General features: G+C 40.1%; 1 protein-coding gene across 1 annotated transcript in view; it reads left to right on the top strand.

Moving 5' to 3' along the window:
* The window catches only part of cntnap2a (contactin associated protein 2a), a 319,930-nt gene that overhangs the window by 201,107 nt on the left and 100,993 nt on the right, over nt 1–17,830 (top strand). Inside the window, exons 10-12 of the mRNA XM_070852601.1 lie at nt 433–582; nt 8,730–8,892; nt 15,417–15,523. Coding sequence (XP_070708702.1) covers nt 433–582; nt 8,730–8,892; nt 15,417–15,523 — 420 coding nt within the window. The remainder of the gene's footprint in view (nt 1–432; nt 583–8,729; nt 8,893–15,416; nt 15,524–17,830) is intronic.

The following is a 17,830-nucleotide window of genomic DNA, read 5'->3' on the forward strand; positions in this document are numbered from 1 at the left end:
TGTGGTAGAGGCAGGAAAATTATCCTCTGCTAAGCATGCCTTAACTCTGTCTGAAGCCACAGTCACCCGGCAGCTTAAATGGAGACATAAGAGGTGTGAAAAGACAGGAGTGCAACCAGTTTCACCACCCACGTACCTCTCAGCACGATGAGTCACCCAGTCGCCTTTTCCTTTAACAATGTTAACTGTAATCTTGTAAAAGGAAACACTCTGGTATTTTGTTATTAAGCTACAAATACAGTTGTGTCAATTTAAAGTTCACAAATAAATGAAAGGATGTGGTGCTGAATTTTTGATGAACGTGGATCTGAAATATTTTTGGCAGAAATCTCTTCCAAGAAGTCAGTCAGCTCAAACTTTACACTCACCAAGAAGGTTTTACACAAATAGACAGTGTTTATGATTCACGCTGTGTGTTTTTTCCGCCTCCAGGCACAGGCCTTAATGACGGCCAATGGCACGCAACACGTTTGGTCGCCAAGGAGAACTTTGCCATGCTGACAATCGATGGCGAGGAGGCGTCTGCGGTGCGCTCCACCTCACCCCTCACCATCACCACGGGAGGAACCTATCACTTGGGAGGTAAGGGTCACCCCTAAAACAACACAGCCCTCACTTCCATCTCCATTCATTGTCGTCCTATTACGTTCCTCCCCAGTGCCCATCTGGGAGGCAAGGGAAGCATCAGAGTGTAAGATGTTCATTACACTTACAGAGGGACAGAAAACTGCATCTGGTTTACATCCATTTACATCCAGTTTGTGTTTCAGAGGGTCTGGACTTATTTCATGTAATTCTGCAAAATATCATGAATCTGTTTTTTGGTGTCTGTGTTTTCTTAAACAAATAGGCCTTTTTTGCTTAACTGCATAGCCTCTTATTCCTTGATTAATTAGAATGAGCCCAGGACAAAGAAACCGATTATAATACATATTGATTAAGCTGCTTTTTTCTTTGGAGAAGTTTATGGTTCATATACCCATAAGGTTCTCTAGAACATTTTTGTAAAGGAATGTATTGATGTTAGGGCTCAGTGAAATGTCTTATTTGAACTATACCAACAGAGGGCGCATCCGTGTGTGTGTGTGTGTGTGTGTGTGTGTGTGTTTGTGTTTGCACGTGTATGTGTGTGTTTGTGTGTGTGTGCGTGTTTGCTTAATATGTCTACAAATCATTTATCTCCCTGGAAATCTATATCCCAGTGGTCAGAGTTCAGGAAGTTGCTCACTTAGCAAGAGCACAGACACAGCTACATCATCCGATACACACAACCATACAGAGAGGAACGTATACTAACACACACGCACACATACATATGCAGCAGCCGCAATATGTCTGAATTAGGAAGACGCCAGGTTAATGATGCCTGACACCGCTGTCCGTCTGCTGGAAGATGGTCCGTATCTAAGTGTGCATGTGTGACTTTGTGTGTGTGTGTGTGTGTGTGTGTGTGTGTTGGGCATGTGGGCACCTGTATGAAATTACAGTAACTATGAGAGATAGTCTGGGCTCTGATAGCTCCATCAGGCCCCTGTCCCCCTCTCTCCCTGTCTCTCTATCAGAGTACAATCTCCATCAAGCGAAACCATTTCCCCAGGCCAGTCAATAAGGATCAGAGCACCTCACACACACATCCACATTCTTTTATTCTGTTGTCCATCTTAATTTACTCCTTGCTAATGTTGAGTGAATCCCTCTCAAGCCCATGATGACTTTGTACTCTTTACTTATACGATTTTTTAACTCACTTTACAAGGGTTGTTTGTGGGGTTTTCTTGGATTTTTTTAAATTTAGGGTGTTGCAGAATCATTCAATATTAACGCTTTATCATCTATTATTGCTTATCTCACCCAAACTTTCACTCCATTTCCTTGCTTTGTTATTTTTTCATGTTTCCCTCTCCTCTCCTCTTCCCTCTCACCCTCTAGTCTCCGTTTTGATCCAATTGGTGATTCATTGATTTTTGTAAACTGAGTTGGGAATCGATAGTGGCTGAGAAGAGAGGATCTCTGTAATGCCTTTATCCCTTGAAGAGGGCAGTGGAGACAGACGGAGAGAGAAGGGAAGAGTGACACAGAAGAGAAGAAAGATAAAAGAGTGAAGAGGAGAAGTATAGACAAGGAATGAGATGACGAGAAAAGAAGTTTTTGGCAGCAAAGTTGAATAAATAGCAGGTACTTACTTATGAAGGCTTGAGAGGAGAAGGAGATGAAATACTATACACTACAGCGGCTGTCTGCCTCGCAAGTTCTCGAATGTGCCGACGCTTCCACTTCAACCAATGAAACTGCCTAGGCCGTGCATACTGGTGAAAAGTAGACACTAGAACGGTTTGAACCAATGTGCGAATTATCGAACATCACTTTTTTGCCAGTTTTGACTGCGTTGATTTACACATTATCAATGCTCCAAACACACATAATTGACATATTCATATTCTTATATATACAGGTAGATACACACAACATACCGCACGGTATGTGCTATAAACACCTTTTTTTTCCTTCTGTTTCATATTGAGAATTTTACTCACACACACACTACATGTATTGCTATGATTCAGACAAATACAACGATGTTCTTTCAGATGTTTTTCTGTCCCCCTGACAGAGTTAGTGTGTGGGCAAAATTGGCAGCAACTGTGACTGGGGTTTTACTTGTTAGTTTTACATGACATAATGAACGCTGAGGAGCAGGGAGCCTGGTGGTAAACACAAGTCTGAAGGCCGCAGGGAATTCAAAACTGCTGATTATTACAATGGCAAGGAGTACAGTGAAACTTAGGCCAGGCTAGAGGAGAAGTTTTAGCTAGACGTTTTTGGAACAATGTCCATCCGTTTTTTTTTCACAGGAAAAGGTATGTGTACTGTTGCACATTGTTTGTACATGTGAGAATTATATTGGCTTTTTGACTTTGATTTGATTTGGCTTTACTTAAGATTTAGACTGAATACTGCTCAGTCCTCCAATTTCATGATCTGATCTGATTTTCTGTTACTCAGTGCCCTGCCTGGCCATTATCAAAGATTTACAATGAAGGCCTCAAGCCATTTGTATGTGGCTTAGAGTGAGCATGCATGTTTGTGAACTTTCATGACCAGTGCGCGGGTGTTTTCTGATCACATGCTCTGAAAGGCCCAAGCATACAAACGCACAGAAACGCACTCAGCTTACAACTGAAACAGAGAGAGCACACATTCAAAACACTCCACCCCATCACATTCTCACATGCTAATTTCCATCCCAGCACAGAGGTAACAGAATAATATAGTCAGTGTAAAAAAGATAGTTTACCCTTTGGCTTGCCCTCAATTACTCTCTCTGATCGCTCAGCTTGATGAGTCAGAGAGGCCAAGCGCATTAAGCTGTCCTAAAGCTCTCTAACAGTATTCCGTCAGCACTTTCTATGTGAATGAGACTGTTCTGTCAGTGTGCCACAATTAGCAGAAACCCTGTCAGTATCGTGAGCAATCTGCTTTTTTTATATACAGGATGAGGCTTCAGATAATTGCTGAGAGTCAGATTTGTGCAGGTTCAGTCATCCGGATAGCCATCTGCTAAATTTCATGGCTTTGAGGCGTCAATCTGCTGTGTTTTCATTGGCAACAGTTGTTGATCAGTAAGATGGGTCCAATGTAGCTGTCCCATGTACTACTATACATTGTGTGCTGCTGGATGATATAAGAAAAGGGGTTTTATTATGTTTGTTTCTCTATTCTTTCTTTTAGCATTTTTATACTTTTTTACTTATGTTTTTAACTTTCTATTAAAGTGCATAAAGTGATTTTAAAGTGCAAACCCCAATATACCCAACCATTTACACATGTGGACATGAAAAGGTTAAAACTGCAAACCACTCAAATGGTGCCCATCTCCGTGGCTAAAGCTAAAGCTAACACAAATCCAATCTTGTATTGGAATCAGTCCTGCACAGTTGGCCGTAGATCTCCACAGCGTTTTGAACGGTAACTTATGGCAACTCCGTTTGCCCGTGGCTTCCCTCACGTCAGCAGTTTCCCCCCAGGTGCTGTGTGCATCCATCTTTTCCTTTCTGTGTCGCAGATTAGTCCCGCCTCTAATTGCCGCACCTTTCTGTGGCTGTTACTCCTCTTACAACTTCTTTCCTTCTCAAAACTCCAGTTTGACCTAACAGCCACACATATGCAGGGTTATACACGCATCATGCACACATACTCACACACACAAAGTGTAAAGAACAGTGTTTGACTTGACACTTAAAGTATTACACAATGTGATTAAAGTGGGAGAGAATCGATGTACCTGGGTAATTTTCCTATTAAAGCATTCAAACGATGACTGTGCACCTTCACTCACACACACACACAAAAGTTGACACGGCGGCATAATGTGAGATAATTACTAGTCTGTATTTAATCAAATAGAAAGTGAATGAGTGTTCACGTGGGCACATGAGTTTCACCAGTGGGACTTGATTACTTTTTGTGTCCTCCAGGCCAAATATTGTGTCTCCATTAAGTGTGAAACATAGAAAACAATTATCTAGAGGCTGTTAAAGTTCTCTCACTGCCTTGCTCAGAAAATACAAACAAATACAGGCCAGCTACCGTTTGTTTCTCCTGCTCGTGATGCTTGTGTCTGTAGTTCATTTGTTAGAGTTTATTAAGTATTTTAAGGCATAAATATTCTTTTTAATTAAGGAAATTATTTTACTAGCATTTTTAGCATTAATATAAATACAATCGATTAATCGTGTTATATGAAGACAAGCATGCTGACATAAAAATATTTGCTAATTAGTGCTTTAATTAACATAATAAATTACCAATTTTGCATTAAGTGGTTATGTATAATGTATTTTAATGAGTATGATAGGACATTACGCAGCTCAAGTACCATTCCCAAAGGCTATGCAAATATGCAGCTAATACATTTTCCTTTCTTTACTTTTTTCCAATTTTTTGTCAACTTCTTTAGTTTGTAACAGTATTTTGTATGTCTAATTTTTACGTCACTTAAAATTATGTTTTGTTTTTATATTTATTACAGTGATTCCCTGATAAAAGCTTCATTACAAACATGATTGCTTTCGTTTTTATACACTGAAATAACAAATTCCTTGTTTGAATTCAGAGGCACTAAAGTGACCAGTCATGAATGTAGCTGTACATATAATTGCCTTGCTGTCTTTTCTGATTCTGTGGCATTTAAATGCACACGGTACTGCCTACACCCAAAGTCACAGAGTTAAGGGATATTATACTTCACATGTCAGGAGGAAAAGACTTGGCTCTGAGCCTCTGTCATCCTATCCTTAGCTATGCCTTCTTTCTTAATTCTGCTCTTCTGCTCCGTTTTCTTTTCTCCGCTTTTCCTTCCCTCCCTTCTTTCTTCCGTTCTCTTCAATTTTTAAGTTTATCTTCTTTTCTTCTTTTTTGGCCCTCATCCACAGCTCTTTCCTCTCATCCCTCTTATCCTCTTTAACCGGGTCGACCCCTTCCTTTGCCTCCCCTCGTCTCCCCTCTTCTCCACCACTCTATCCTTTGGAGCGTCTGCTTTTAGAAGCAGCCTCCTGAACCCAAAGCCTATTTTACGGGGAGTAGTTTCTCACTCCTGACGCTGCGCTTAGAGAAATTAGTAAGTGACTGACACGAGACATCCACAAATTGAATTTCTCAAGAGGGAAGAGAGACGGACATTCACACAAACACACACATGCACACACACAAGGCCATAAAGTCGTGCTTTTTTCAGGACCAGGGGACAAATGAATATACTAATGAAAGAGTAGTCAATTATTGGATGTTCCACTCTGAAGCATGCTGGTGTTTGATAACTGTGGAAAAAAAGAGCATCCTGCATTTCCTTTATTAGTTTTGCAATCTCCACTTCCTTACCAATTGTATAACTCCAAACAGCGTCACAGTATTTTTTAGCTAGATGTTTGGCATAATTTTGCAAATGTCACGTTTCTTCTCACATTTATTTTATGTTCATGAATAATTAACATCCTGATAGTAATTGACGGTCTTAAACTACCATTACAGTCATAATGCAAAACCTTCCTGGGCTTTTAAAATAAAGTGTTGTAACACTCCAGTTGGATTATTTGGTCGCTGCAATATGTATATTTTTTCATCTCCCTGTTGTTGTAAGATGTAGCATGTTTCCAGCCACATGCTTAAATCTGTTTGAAGGTGTTCTATAAGGTCCTGTAAGTATGTGTTTTTCCTGGTGTGTATTTTGATTTTGAGAGAATTTGCATACTGTTTTTGGAAACATTTTCTATCTCTTCTGAATATGTTGTAGGGTTGCATCCTTAGAATATTTATTTTAACATCTGAGCATTTTGGCTGATTTCCAGCCTATCTCATCTGAAAGCGGATACATCCCCCTAAATCTGCTGGGATGTGGAAACAAGTGTTCTGCAGCCTGAGAGCCAGCCGTGTCAGTCAGATGGTGCTGAGGAAGAAGGGGGAGCTTTTGCCGGTCTTCCTGTGTGTGTTGTATGAGAAGCTCTTTGGGCACAATAGGGGGGCTGTGACTGAGTGCCAGCAAGACTGCAGGGGATTATTGCTGCTGTTCCAGTTCCTGAGAGGTTATGGGAGTTTTTCTTTATACTGCAATTAAAATCATACAGCAGTGTTGCATTAAGGGGAAAAATTAAATGTGATCAGACATTCTTAGCTTGGATTTAAGCTATGGGTGTGTTTGATAGCTTGAGGATGTATGGATGTATAACCACATCTGTTCTTTGTTTGCCAAGTGTCGGAATTTAGCTCTTTAATCTTGGTCTGTATCTTCCTTTGTTTGTCACTGCAGCATTCTGAATGATACAGTGATACATTTTTGAAAGAAAAATGACCTTTTCTTAGGGGAAATGAAAAAAGGGAGGAGGACTGTAAGACTAAATGTTAACAACATATTAAGATTGGTCATTGCTTATAATGCGTATAGAGCGACACATGGTTGATATGAGGATACATTTCCTCTTACTTTTATTAGTCAAGGACAATTGATTTAATTTGCAAATTTAGTATAAGACAATGCCCAGATGAACATAGTGGTATAGTGTTCAAAGTAGCACAAGGCAGCTGCCCATTACAGCTGCTAATTGCCCCCCAGGGTCACAGGAGGTTAGGTGGTTACTTAAAGGTACTTTTAAAAGGTGGATTGCAGACAGAGCTGAGGAATTACATACAGTAGTTCAGTTTCTTATCCAATACGCATTTATTTCTCCAGAGATCAAACACGATCAAGATTTATTTTCCTTACTTTATTGTTTGGTGATAACCTCTTAATCCAAAATTGATTTATCACTGGATATAGATTCCAACTAACATTTTCAGTTGCATATCTGAAAAAAAAAAAAATGAAGCAGTATATGGGCTAAAATAAGTGATACCCAACAGACAATTAGGACCATCCATCCATTCATCGTTCCATGCATTGCTCCATTCGTTCTGCCAAACTGTCAGGATGGCTACGTTTCCATTGCATTCATATGCTATCCACAGGACAGAAACTGCTGCCAGCCAGCTGTAGTCTGCTCCATTTCCCATCTTCTCCCTCCTTTCCATCTCTGCTTCTTTCCTTTCTCTGTCTTTCTCCCGCTGCTGTGGAAAGACAGCAGACAGGTGTGGCCAGAGAATAGGCAGATGGCAAGAATGACAGGAGAAACTTTTGGGGGAAGAAATGAAATTCAGAAGATGTGAAGAAAAGGATGAATCCAGTTCTAACACACATACACACACACACACACTCATTTAACTTTTCTTCTGCTGCATTTGATGGTGTGTCAGCCAGTCACACCACAATTGCAATTGTGTAGGTGCACACACACACACACACACACACACACACACACACACACACACATAGTGCACATGCCCTCTATAATAAGCCTTTTTGATGCTTTGGCCTTGAGGCTAATTCACATGCTGGAGAGTGTGACAGCTTATAACATCACCATGATGGAGATGTCATTGAGCAGCAGTGTTTTATGACTGACCTGTGTGCTTGTGGCAAAGATTGAATTCTAGGCTCTCATCTCCTACATCTGACAGTGCCTGTACACTGTAATATCTTTCTGTGTAATGACTGTATGCAGTACACACACACTGAACACAGGTGCATAAAGACAGATTTGTACTTGTAAAATACACACACCTATCATGTATCCATGGACTTTCATTCGTGCAAAATATTTAGCATGCACACACACACACCATACACACAAAGTTTTGTCCTAGTCTTGTCCTCATTTCAGTCAAGGCCCAGTGCTGTCTCTGGACGGGCCATTGACTCTTGTATCTCATAAAGGTATTGTATATAGTAAAACCTATATGTCCTCTAGTCTATTGCGGCCTTAGCACTGGTATTAAGGCTAATGGGCCTTGTGGATAAGCTCTAAAATAAGAGGACTGATGAAGGTTCATGGCTTCAAAGTGACATTAACCATGCATTGGGCAGGTCCTTTGTCCCTCGTCAAGGATGATGTTGTTAAGTTGTGTGTGTGGCTGGTTTTTGTGCTTCTACAGCAGGTCTTCTTTTCACGGTGGGCGTTTATTGTCTTCCTACACTGTTTCATCTCTTTCACTTCATTGTTCAAAGACAAGCTGCTTTACATCTCTGTTTGTTTCTGTTCCTTCTCAAAATTGGGTTAGTACCCAGTTTATTCATCTCCAACTCGCTATGTTGTGTAATGTTAAAGAATTTGTGTTTTTCTTTGTTTCTCTTGCTGCATCAGGGTACTTTCTCCAGACACTGTTCCCCCCCTCCCAGCGTTCATACCAGGGCTGCATGCAGGCAATTTTAGTGGATGACCAACCAGCCGATTTGCATGCGGTGGAAAAAGGCACTATCGGAGCTTTTGAGAACGTCAGCCTAGACATGTGTGCAATCATAGACAGGTAAGAGTGATTATTTCTGCATGCATGCACATTCACACAATCATTCCTAACTGAAAGTACACAGTCAAATATGAAGCACTATAACAATGTGGCATTAGTGTCATAAATCAAATGGTTTAAAATTGGAAGAGTCTCTGAATTCTTATCCAGAGATGTGTGGCTCCGGTTTTTGTGTAACTCCACAAGAATGTGTTTGTGTGTGGCTGGTTTTTGTTTGCTTGTCAAGCTGATAAATGGATGTAATTGATGGGAGGGATTCACAGTGGAAGGGAATGTATGTAGACAGTACTTCTTTTTCATTTTAAACTGAAAGAAAAGAGTAGATTTCATCCTTGGAAATCGCTGTATGATCTTAATCCAACATCAACAATGAGCCACATATTTCTCTATTTCATTGCCAAGTATAACAGAGCTAGAGATTCTGCACAGCACGTCCCAGTGTTGGCTCACTGGAAGCATTCATTATAACTTGTTGACATTTCAATTTATTTCCTTGTCATAGTCTAGACAAACACATTGGGACGGATTTGTCATATATGGAATCATCCATGCCTCGAACTCCATTTGAGTGCTTCTTTACACTGAATTATGTGCCTGTGTACAACACATTTAAACTTTGTGGACTGGTTTACTCTGCGCCGTTTAAGCCAAGTTCTAAATAAGGGTTCAGTGGTTTTTAGTCATGCGATGGACATTAGAAATTGCATGGATCGCACAATTAAGGTGAACAGGAATTGGTATCTGCAATTAGGAGTTGACCTTGTGCTGATTGGAGCAGCTTTTTGCCTGAACTGACCAATTTGTTTTCAGGTCAGGTTTGTCAATAACACTTACCTCCATCAATATCCATGCACAGAGAAGTGGACACAAGCTGCCACTGCTTGATTAAATCAATTTTGTCCCTACTTCAAAAGATTTCTGGGTTTTTGGGATACCTACGTTTAGAACACAGCAATTACACACCAATACAGATAATACGAACTCGTACTCAGAAGGATTATCAAATTAGTTTCTAGAAATGTTCCATCCATACTGATACAGCAAAACAACTAAAAATTGAATTTTGTCATCCCTGTCTCTGTAAGGTTGCTTAGTTTGTCCTTTTATGGCTGAACTCACAATAGACACATTGCAGTTGACTACTTTTGCTGTCAGTTGACTGCTATTAAGAAATAGTGATTTGATCAAAGGTTATAAGGGCTATTAAATTTAACAGATAATCACTTTGAACAGATACAGATTACTATCTATATCTAGTGGGTTTGTTGTTTGAAGTGGATCTCTCCCGTTGTGTGAGAGAAAAACCACCACGTTGCCACAGCCATAGAAAAATGTAGACCTATATCATTAGCGATAGTCACATCATGTGTGTTGTATTCGCTGCCACAGTCGTGAAAAGCTTGTTACCAGCAAATCAGGTTAAAAAGGCAGTAAAAACAGCCCTAAAACCAGAGGTCTCACAGCTACGGTTCAGGACGCCTGGTCTGGAGAGGTAACATAAAATCACTCATTCAGGCATCATTTTATCTCTCTTGATATTACGTATGTGCACAGTACTATGCAAAAGTTTTAGGCAGGTGTGAGGAAATGCTGTAAAGTAAGAATGTTTTTATACAAAATGCAAAGTGAGCGAACAGAAGAAAAATCGAAATCAAATCAATATTTGGTGTGGCCACCCTTTGCCTTTAAAACAGCATCAATTATTCTAAGTACACTTGCACAAAGTCAGGAATGTTGTAGAATCATAGTCAGGTGTATGACTAACCAATTACACCAAACAGGTGCTAATTATCATCAATTTCATATGTAGGTTGAAGCACAGTCATTAACTGAAACTGAAACAGCTGTAGGAGGCTTAAAACTGAGTGAGGAAGAGCCAGACTCTGCTACCAAGGTGAGGTTGTGGAAAACAGTTTCATGTCACAGGTCATACACTATGGCAAGACTGAGCACAGCAACAAGACACAAGGTAGTTATACTGCAAGGTCAGCAAGATCTCTGCCAGGCAAAGATTTCAAAGCAGTCTGGGGTTTCAAGATGTGCTGTTCAAGCTATTTTGAAGAAGCACAAATGTGCAATGTTTAGGACTTTAGACGCAGTGGTCAGCCAAGGAAACTTAGTGCAGCAGATGAAAGACACATTCTGCTTACTTCCCTTCGAAATCGGAAGATGTCCAGCAGTGCCATCAGCTCAGAACTAGCACACACCAGTAGGACCCAGGTATACCCATCTACTGTCCGAAGAAGTCTGGCCAGAAATGGTCTTCATGGAAGAATTGCGTCCAAAAAGCCAAAACTCTGACATGGAAACATGGCCAACTAACTCAACTATGCACAAAAACATCGGAACTGGGGTGCAGAAAATGGCAGCAGGTGCTCTCGACTGATTAGTAATAAAAAATTGTCATTAGAAATATTCAGCGTAAGAAGAACAAGCAGTCCTGGAAGTGATGGTGTGGCCCCCACAGAGCCCTGAGCTCAACACCATCCAGTCTGTCTGGAAGGATCTGAGGCAGCCTACATCCTCAGAGGATCTGTGGTTTGTTCCCCAAGATGTTTGGAACAACCTTCCTGCTGAGTTCCTTCAAAAACTGTGTGCAAGTGTACCTGGAAGAACTGATGCTGTTTTGAAGGCAAAGGGTGGTCACACCAAATACTGATTTGATTTAAATTTTTCTTCTGTTTGCAATGTTTACACATTGCATTTTGTAAATTGATAAGAATAAATAATTTAATTTAATATTTTTGAAAGCATTCTCACTTTACATAATTTCTTCACCCCTGCTTAAAACGTTTGCACAGTACTGTATATATTCTGACAATCTCTGTTTACCTACCTTGTTTTCCTTGAAAAATACCTGAGTCAGCTAATTTTCTTTAATTAGTGCTGATACTTGGGAGGAGCGGAGTTGTCTGAACCGCTGGATGCAATTGAGTAGTCGAGACAAGGTAATCTGCATTCTTTCAGTCTCTAAAATCTTTAAATCTTCAACATATTTTTACAAATCATCTAAGTGGAAGAAGGCTGCAAGATGAATGCATCAACAGAGAATAAAGCTTTGGTTACAGTAGATTAGAATGAGAGTATGTGCAAAAACAAATGATCATCCAGGCTCTCCACAGTTCAAATACAATGGCCTACCTGGGTTCACTCTAACTAGTATTTCCAGTCAAAGATGTATTCCTCTTCAAACTGCACTGTAAAGAACTATTGCTGTGATTTCCTTGACTCGAGGACTCTCGTTCACACTGCCAACATCAATGCCATACACGGTGTTCTGGGTGAATGTATAGACGTTTATAGAACAATGCCTCATTATAGGACACATCAAAAGCAAAATGTGCCATGAAGAGCGCGTCAAAGGCAGCACTCGTGGAAGCTCTCTGGTTGTAGGCTTTAGAGTTCATCCCACAGTCAGAGAAGGCTGAAAGGCAGAACAGAAAGGAGAAGGTGTTTATTAAAAGCTGTGGCAGATTTTAGCTTGCTACATTCATTATATTCTCCCAAAAACAAGTGTGCTAAATCAGCTATTCAGTGTACTGAGTTCATGCTAGCAGTTGACCAGTTCGAGAAAATTTGAGATGTTAGTTTTGGTAAATTAAGTGTGAAAATGACATTGAACTCTGTCTCCCAATACGCCGTCAGTTTTACTGTGAACCTGCTAGTCACTTTTTTTTTTCTGCCTGTTATCCTGGGCAGGTATGATATATATGATGGGCTTTAAGAGCTTTCTCACTGAAAACTGCTGCCTTTTATGGCAAAAATACCATCACCACTACCAGGGCAGTGAGAGTAAACCAAAACAATAAAGTTGTAGTATGGTAAATCAAAACAATGAGTTAAAGCACGCTATAATGCTACATAGAGATGAGAGAAATTGCAGAGTTGAGTAATAATTTTCTGTGGGTGAGAAAGGGTACCATGAGCATACCCTTTCACATTAGTCACTTGTTAGTCTGAAAATATTAACAATGAACAATGTGTTGGCATATTCAAATAAAAACAATTTCCTGTCCTCGCTGCTTGCAGTTCTGTCCATCTCTATTTCTCCAAATGTTGTGTATTAGCCCTGCAGTACTTGAGGTGGGCCCTGTCCTGCCATAGAAGATGAATGGGTGCAGTGTTACCATCTAACTAATCAGAATGTGTTTGAAGGCAGTTCAATAGCCCTGTCTGACCTCCTTTTGATCAATGCCGTTCCACCGTGGGATTCTGTTTAGGCTGAGGTGGTGGAAGAAGCTAAACACACACACACACACACACACACACACACACACACACACACACACACACACACACACACGCATTCAGTACCGTGTGCATGCAAATTCCCATATTCCACAATGTCACTGTCATTCTGTAAGGGTACCGCAACAGCACATGAGGTGGCACATGAAACCATACCAACACACACACACACACACACACACACACACACACACACACTAGAGGTGCTCTATTCTCTTCATAGATTTCCCTTTTTCTCTTACAAAGCTCAGAGCATGTATAGTCGATGTGAGCGCTCACAGTTTGCTGAGCATGGTGTCTTTTGTGATTGTCAGCGCTCGTCAGAGGCCATTGTGGAAGCAAAATGCCACTTTATCTGCACTTGTTAGCGTGCTGAAGCTACAAAACATCTTGACATACTTGTATCACAGGCATTATAGAATTTTTTGTCATTGTCAGTGAATGCAATTGCATGTTGAGAAAGTCAAGGTTAAATGTGATTTGAATACCAATGAGTGGGCTCAGCGCTCAGTTTTATAGTAAGCCCCTTCCTTTTGTTCATGTAAAGCAGTGTCACTGTTAAAAAGGCAGGCTGATACATGTGTAGTAGTGTTACCCAAAGCCAAGATATCCTTACAAAGGTGGATCATTATTTTTCTACTTATATTTTTCTGCAGCAGCTACAGTATATCCTCATGCTGATACACGGACATGAAAAAAATGTTCACGGTTACACACGCTCCACTGTCGGTGAACTTAGTATCATAAGAACAAGCCCACAGGTGTATGTCAGCTCCATAGCTACTGGAGATGTGACAACAGCGATTGTCTTGTTTGCCTCCACAGATGAAGCATCTCTGTGCTGCTTAACTGCCCGACTCCCTACATGACTAAAGAAGAACTCAGCATTTTAAAGAACCCCTGCAGCTCTTATGAGTCAGTGTTTGTTTTTCCTCCAGCTGGCTGTCCTCTTAACATCACTTAGCTTACGCTTGAGTACATGTGTGTGAGTCTGTGCATGGAAAACCCAGCTCTGAGTCTACAGTGTCTTGGGATCCATCCCCAACAGGCCTGCAGGCGGATCAAACCACACCACTTTGATGCGTTCAGGATGTTGTTGGTATTCAAGTTTCAACAAGGAAAAGAGTGATGTCCTAACTTCTGTGTGCTTAATGCTGTGTTCACACTGAGGCAGACAACACTGTTAACTTGCTGAAATGTGGATACTGACTTGTAACAGTAAAATTGTTGCTTTGGTTAAGAAACACAAAAATTGCGCATTGCGACCATTATCTGCAATTAACCCCAATTCTGTCTGCTCTGGCTCTCAATGATCACTTAAATTGTGTTTCAAAATAGGCAGACAAGCAATGTAGTAGTACTCATTAACATATTTTTGTGTGGCTGTTGTCACACAATGTATCAAGTCTAAAATAGTGATTTATTGCAGCTCATAATTGCTTCCCGTTAATCAAGGTGACCAGTAATTGCCGTGCTGCGCGGACATGTTCAATCAAATGCTCTAATGATCAGTGAAAACACCTGTATTGTGTGGTCAGTTATTTACATTCAAAATGAGGATTCACATCACTGTGGTGACATGATTCACAACTGAATGATTTACACTCAGTGTTGGACATAATAACTATTACAAAGTTTATTTTACTTCTGGCCTTGTACTTTTTGCATGTGAATGTGTTGTGTGTGTGGTCAATGAAATTGTAAAGCAAACACCAATCTAAACTCAGGATGTTACTCTTTATGGTACAAACCTTTGAGCACAGTTTCAGTGGAGTATTGATGCCTTTCTGAATCACGAAGAAGTCCCTGCTAGCTAGAGAGACTTCCCAATGTATAAGGTTCAAGTAACACATACAACAGACTCAAGATGAGTATTATTTTTCTAATCTGTTGAACTATAGAACAGTTCATTCTGTATCCATTGTGTCACACATAATTTTGGGATATTTGGATATCCCGATCCAATCTGTCCCACAGAGGAAGGTATTCACCGTAAATCTGACTTAATGGTTTGCATTCAACTTGACAGACAACATGTTAACATACAGTAAATGACACATTAGACACACTGAACATCAAAGGTATTTCTTCTCTACATGTCTCACACATGTTAGATGTTAATACTGTAGATACTATGAATTCATATCAACATAACCAGATAAACAGATCCTCATCATGCTGGTATATATACTATTTTTCTTCCTCTTTAAGGCATTATATGTCTTGTAAATGTTTAAAAGTGCTCAAAAGTACTTTTTCACTCATTCTCTCTCCAGATGTATGCCTAATCACTGTGAACACGGTGGCCATTGTAAACAGACGTGGGACAGTTTCAGCTGTACATGTGATGGAACAGGATACACTGGAGCTACCTGCCACACTTGTAAGTATTTGAGTTTGTGTGTGTGTGTGTGTGTGCTCTCACCCATCTGTTTTTTTCCTCACTTGAACGCCACTGCATTCTGTTCCTCGTACATTTGTTTGATCCGACTGTCCTCTGTTAGCTTTTGAGTGATTAAGCCGTTTCTCCTTCCAAAGCCACAATCCTCAGCAGAGGGACAGATGAACTTTTGAAGTGTTCAGAGGCCAGGCTTTACTGGCTGCTCTGTGTGTTTTCTTCTGGTCTGAGAAAAGGCAGCCCGACAAAAAGCGCCAGCACACAAAGAGAACAGAGTCACAAAGAGAGAAAAAGCAGACGACTTTTATTTTAAAAGGCTTAGAAATTTTGCGAATGCCATCCATCCTCCCATATGCCACAAATATTGTTCTCTTTTGAGAGACAAAAGTTTGGCAATATTGTGTTTGTCCAACATTAAACAAGAGATTTGATATAAATGAAGCATGAGAAAATGTGACATTGTTCAGGAAACAGCATCACATGTATCATGTATTATGTATTATGTATGTATCATAAAAGATTGTTTGTTTGACTAAATATATGCATTTTGTCAATATTGATGAGGACTGATTCACTAGAAAGGCACACTGGTAACCTGGAGATTAGGATGTCTGGTTTGGGACTGGAAAGCTGTGGTTCAAATGAGGGGACCAGACTGTAAAATATGAGAAGGGAGATTGGATGAATAATTCTTTACCCTCCCTCAAGACCTACTTACAATGTTGGGGCTATTTTGCCAGACATGGAGAGGAATTTGTGGCAGGAGCTGCTGTGGACTGGAGCTTGGTTAAAAATGTAAAACGAAACAAACTTTAAGTGTTAATTTGTTGTGTTGTGCAACAAGCTTTTCTTTTATTGTGTTACAAAATGCTGTTCTCTTTGCACACATCCAAAAAGTAGTTCAGAAATCAAAGTGTCTTGTTACGATGAAATACACTGTGTACTTGTTTGAATATAAAATTATTTCTATACTGTTGATTTGGCCAAAAGAAATGAAGAAAGAAAAACTAAACTACTCCCTGCTGAGTGTAATTATGCCTCTCAAGAGTCTACGACAAATGAGCTTTTGAAGCTTCACCTACACTAGTGAGTAAAAGTCAGGATATCGTGACCGTGACCATTTAGTTTGACCGCTCTGTTTAAAACTCTGACTAAAACTAATATTGCAAAGCATTTAGCTAATAATTCATTTATTAGACAAAAATGTCAAAACATCTTCTGCTGATTCTGAATTCTAGGTTTTCTCACTATTCCTTTCCTTGTCACAGCCTAAATCATACATGAATTAATCAAAAAATATCATATCATTACAAAATAATGAAAATAATTGTTGGCTGCACCCCTGGGTTAACACACATTACCAGAATCAGGTAATAGTCCAAAATGTTATCAGAATAATTGGCCTTTATTGGTTGCCCAGTTATAGACTAGAAGCTACTGATTTCTTCTTTTATACAGTAGTACTTCAGTTTGGATTCATGTACATTACTTTTTTGACTCCTTCAGTTCTTGTGAAGGTTACAGAGAAGCGTAGGTGTTACAAGGTGTTTTCAGCTTTTATCTGGAAATTTTATGGCATTTCACTGTGAAGATGAATGGGCCAAACATATTTTTTATTTTTCTAGTATTCTAATCACTTTCTCTCTTGACTTATGCCTCTAATTTTCTCTACTGACCTTTGGATCTTTCTATTGCATCCGACCACAGTGAAGAGAAATGCTGGTCATTCAGCTTCCATTGTGTTCTGAACTGGAGGTAGTGCTTCAACAGCTCTGCTGAGTTCTGTGCAGATCATTGTGAGGTAGTTCAGCAGGGTCAGTTCCTCCCAACTCTGTTTTTGTGGAAGAGCGTGTCCCCTCAGCAAGCAACTGCATCACTAAACACCTGTATGATCAGAGGGATGTCAAAGAGAAAACGACCAATAATGAGTATTCACAGGGTGTAATGAAGGAGGAAAGAAAGATCAGAAAGGACACGAAGAGGAGACATGAAAAAAAGGAAATACTAATGAAGAGCTGAGACCAGGCAAGGAAAGAGAGAAAAACAAGGCAGATTTATTTCTTATTAAACTCAAGCCTGTTAACAGTGCTCCATCACAAAAGTTTTCCTCCAAGTCTCACTCTCACATTGCTCTTTGAAGCGCAATTCCTCCTTCGCTCCCCTCTCTGCCTGTCTGTGCATAGATCAACACAAACATAACGTCAATATCTTGTCAGATAGACTGCTAGAGTGTGTGGGACAAGGCACCACTTCTTGACAGGCACTGAATGGAGACTGGCAACCACATGAAAT

The sequence above is a fragment of the Pempheris klunzingeri genome, chromosome 21 (genome assembly GCF_042242105.1).
Source record: "Pempheris klunzingeri isolate RE-2024b chromosome 21, fPemKlu1.hap1, whole genome shotgun sequence".
NCBI lineage: Eukaryota > Metazoa > Chordata > Actinopteri > Acropomatiformes > Pempheridae > Pempheris > Pempheris klunzingeri.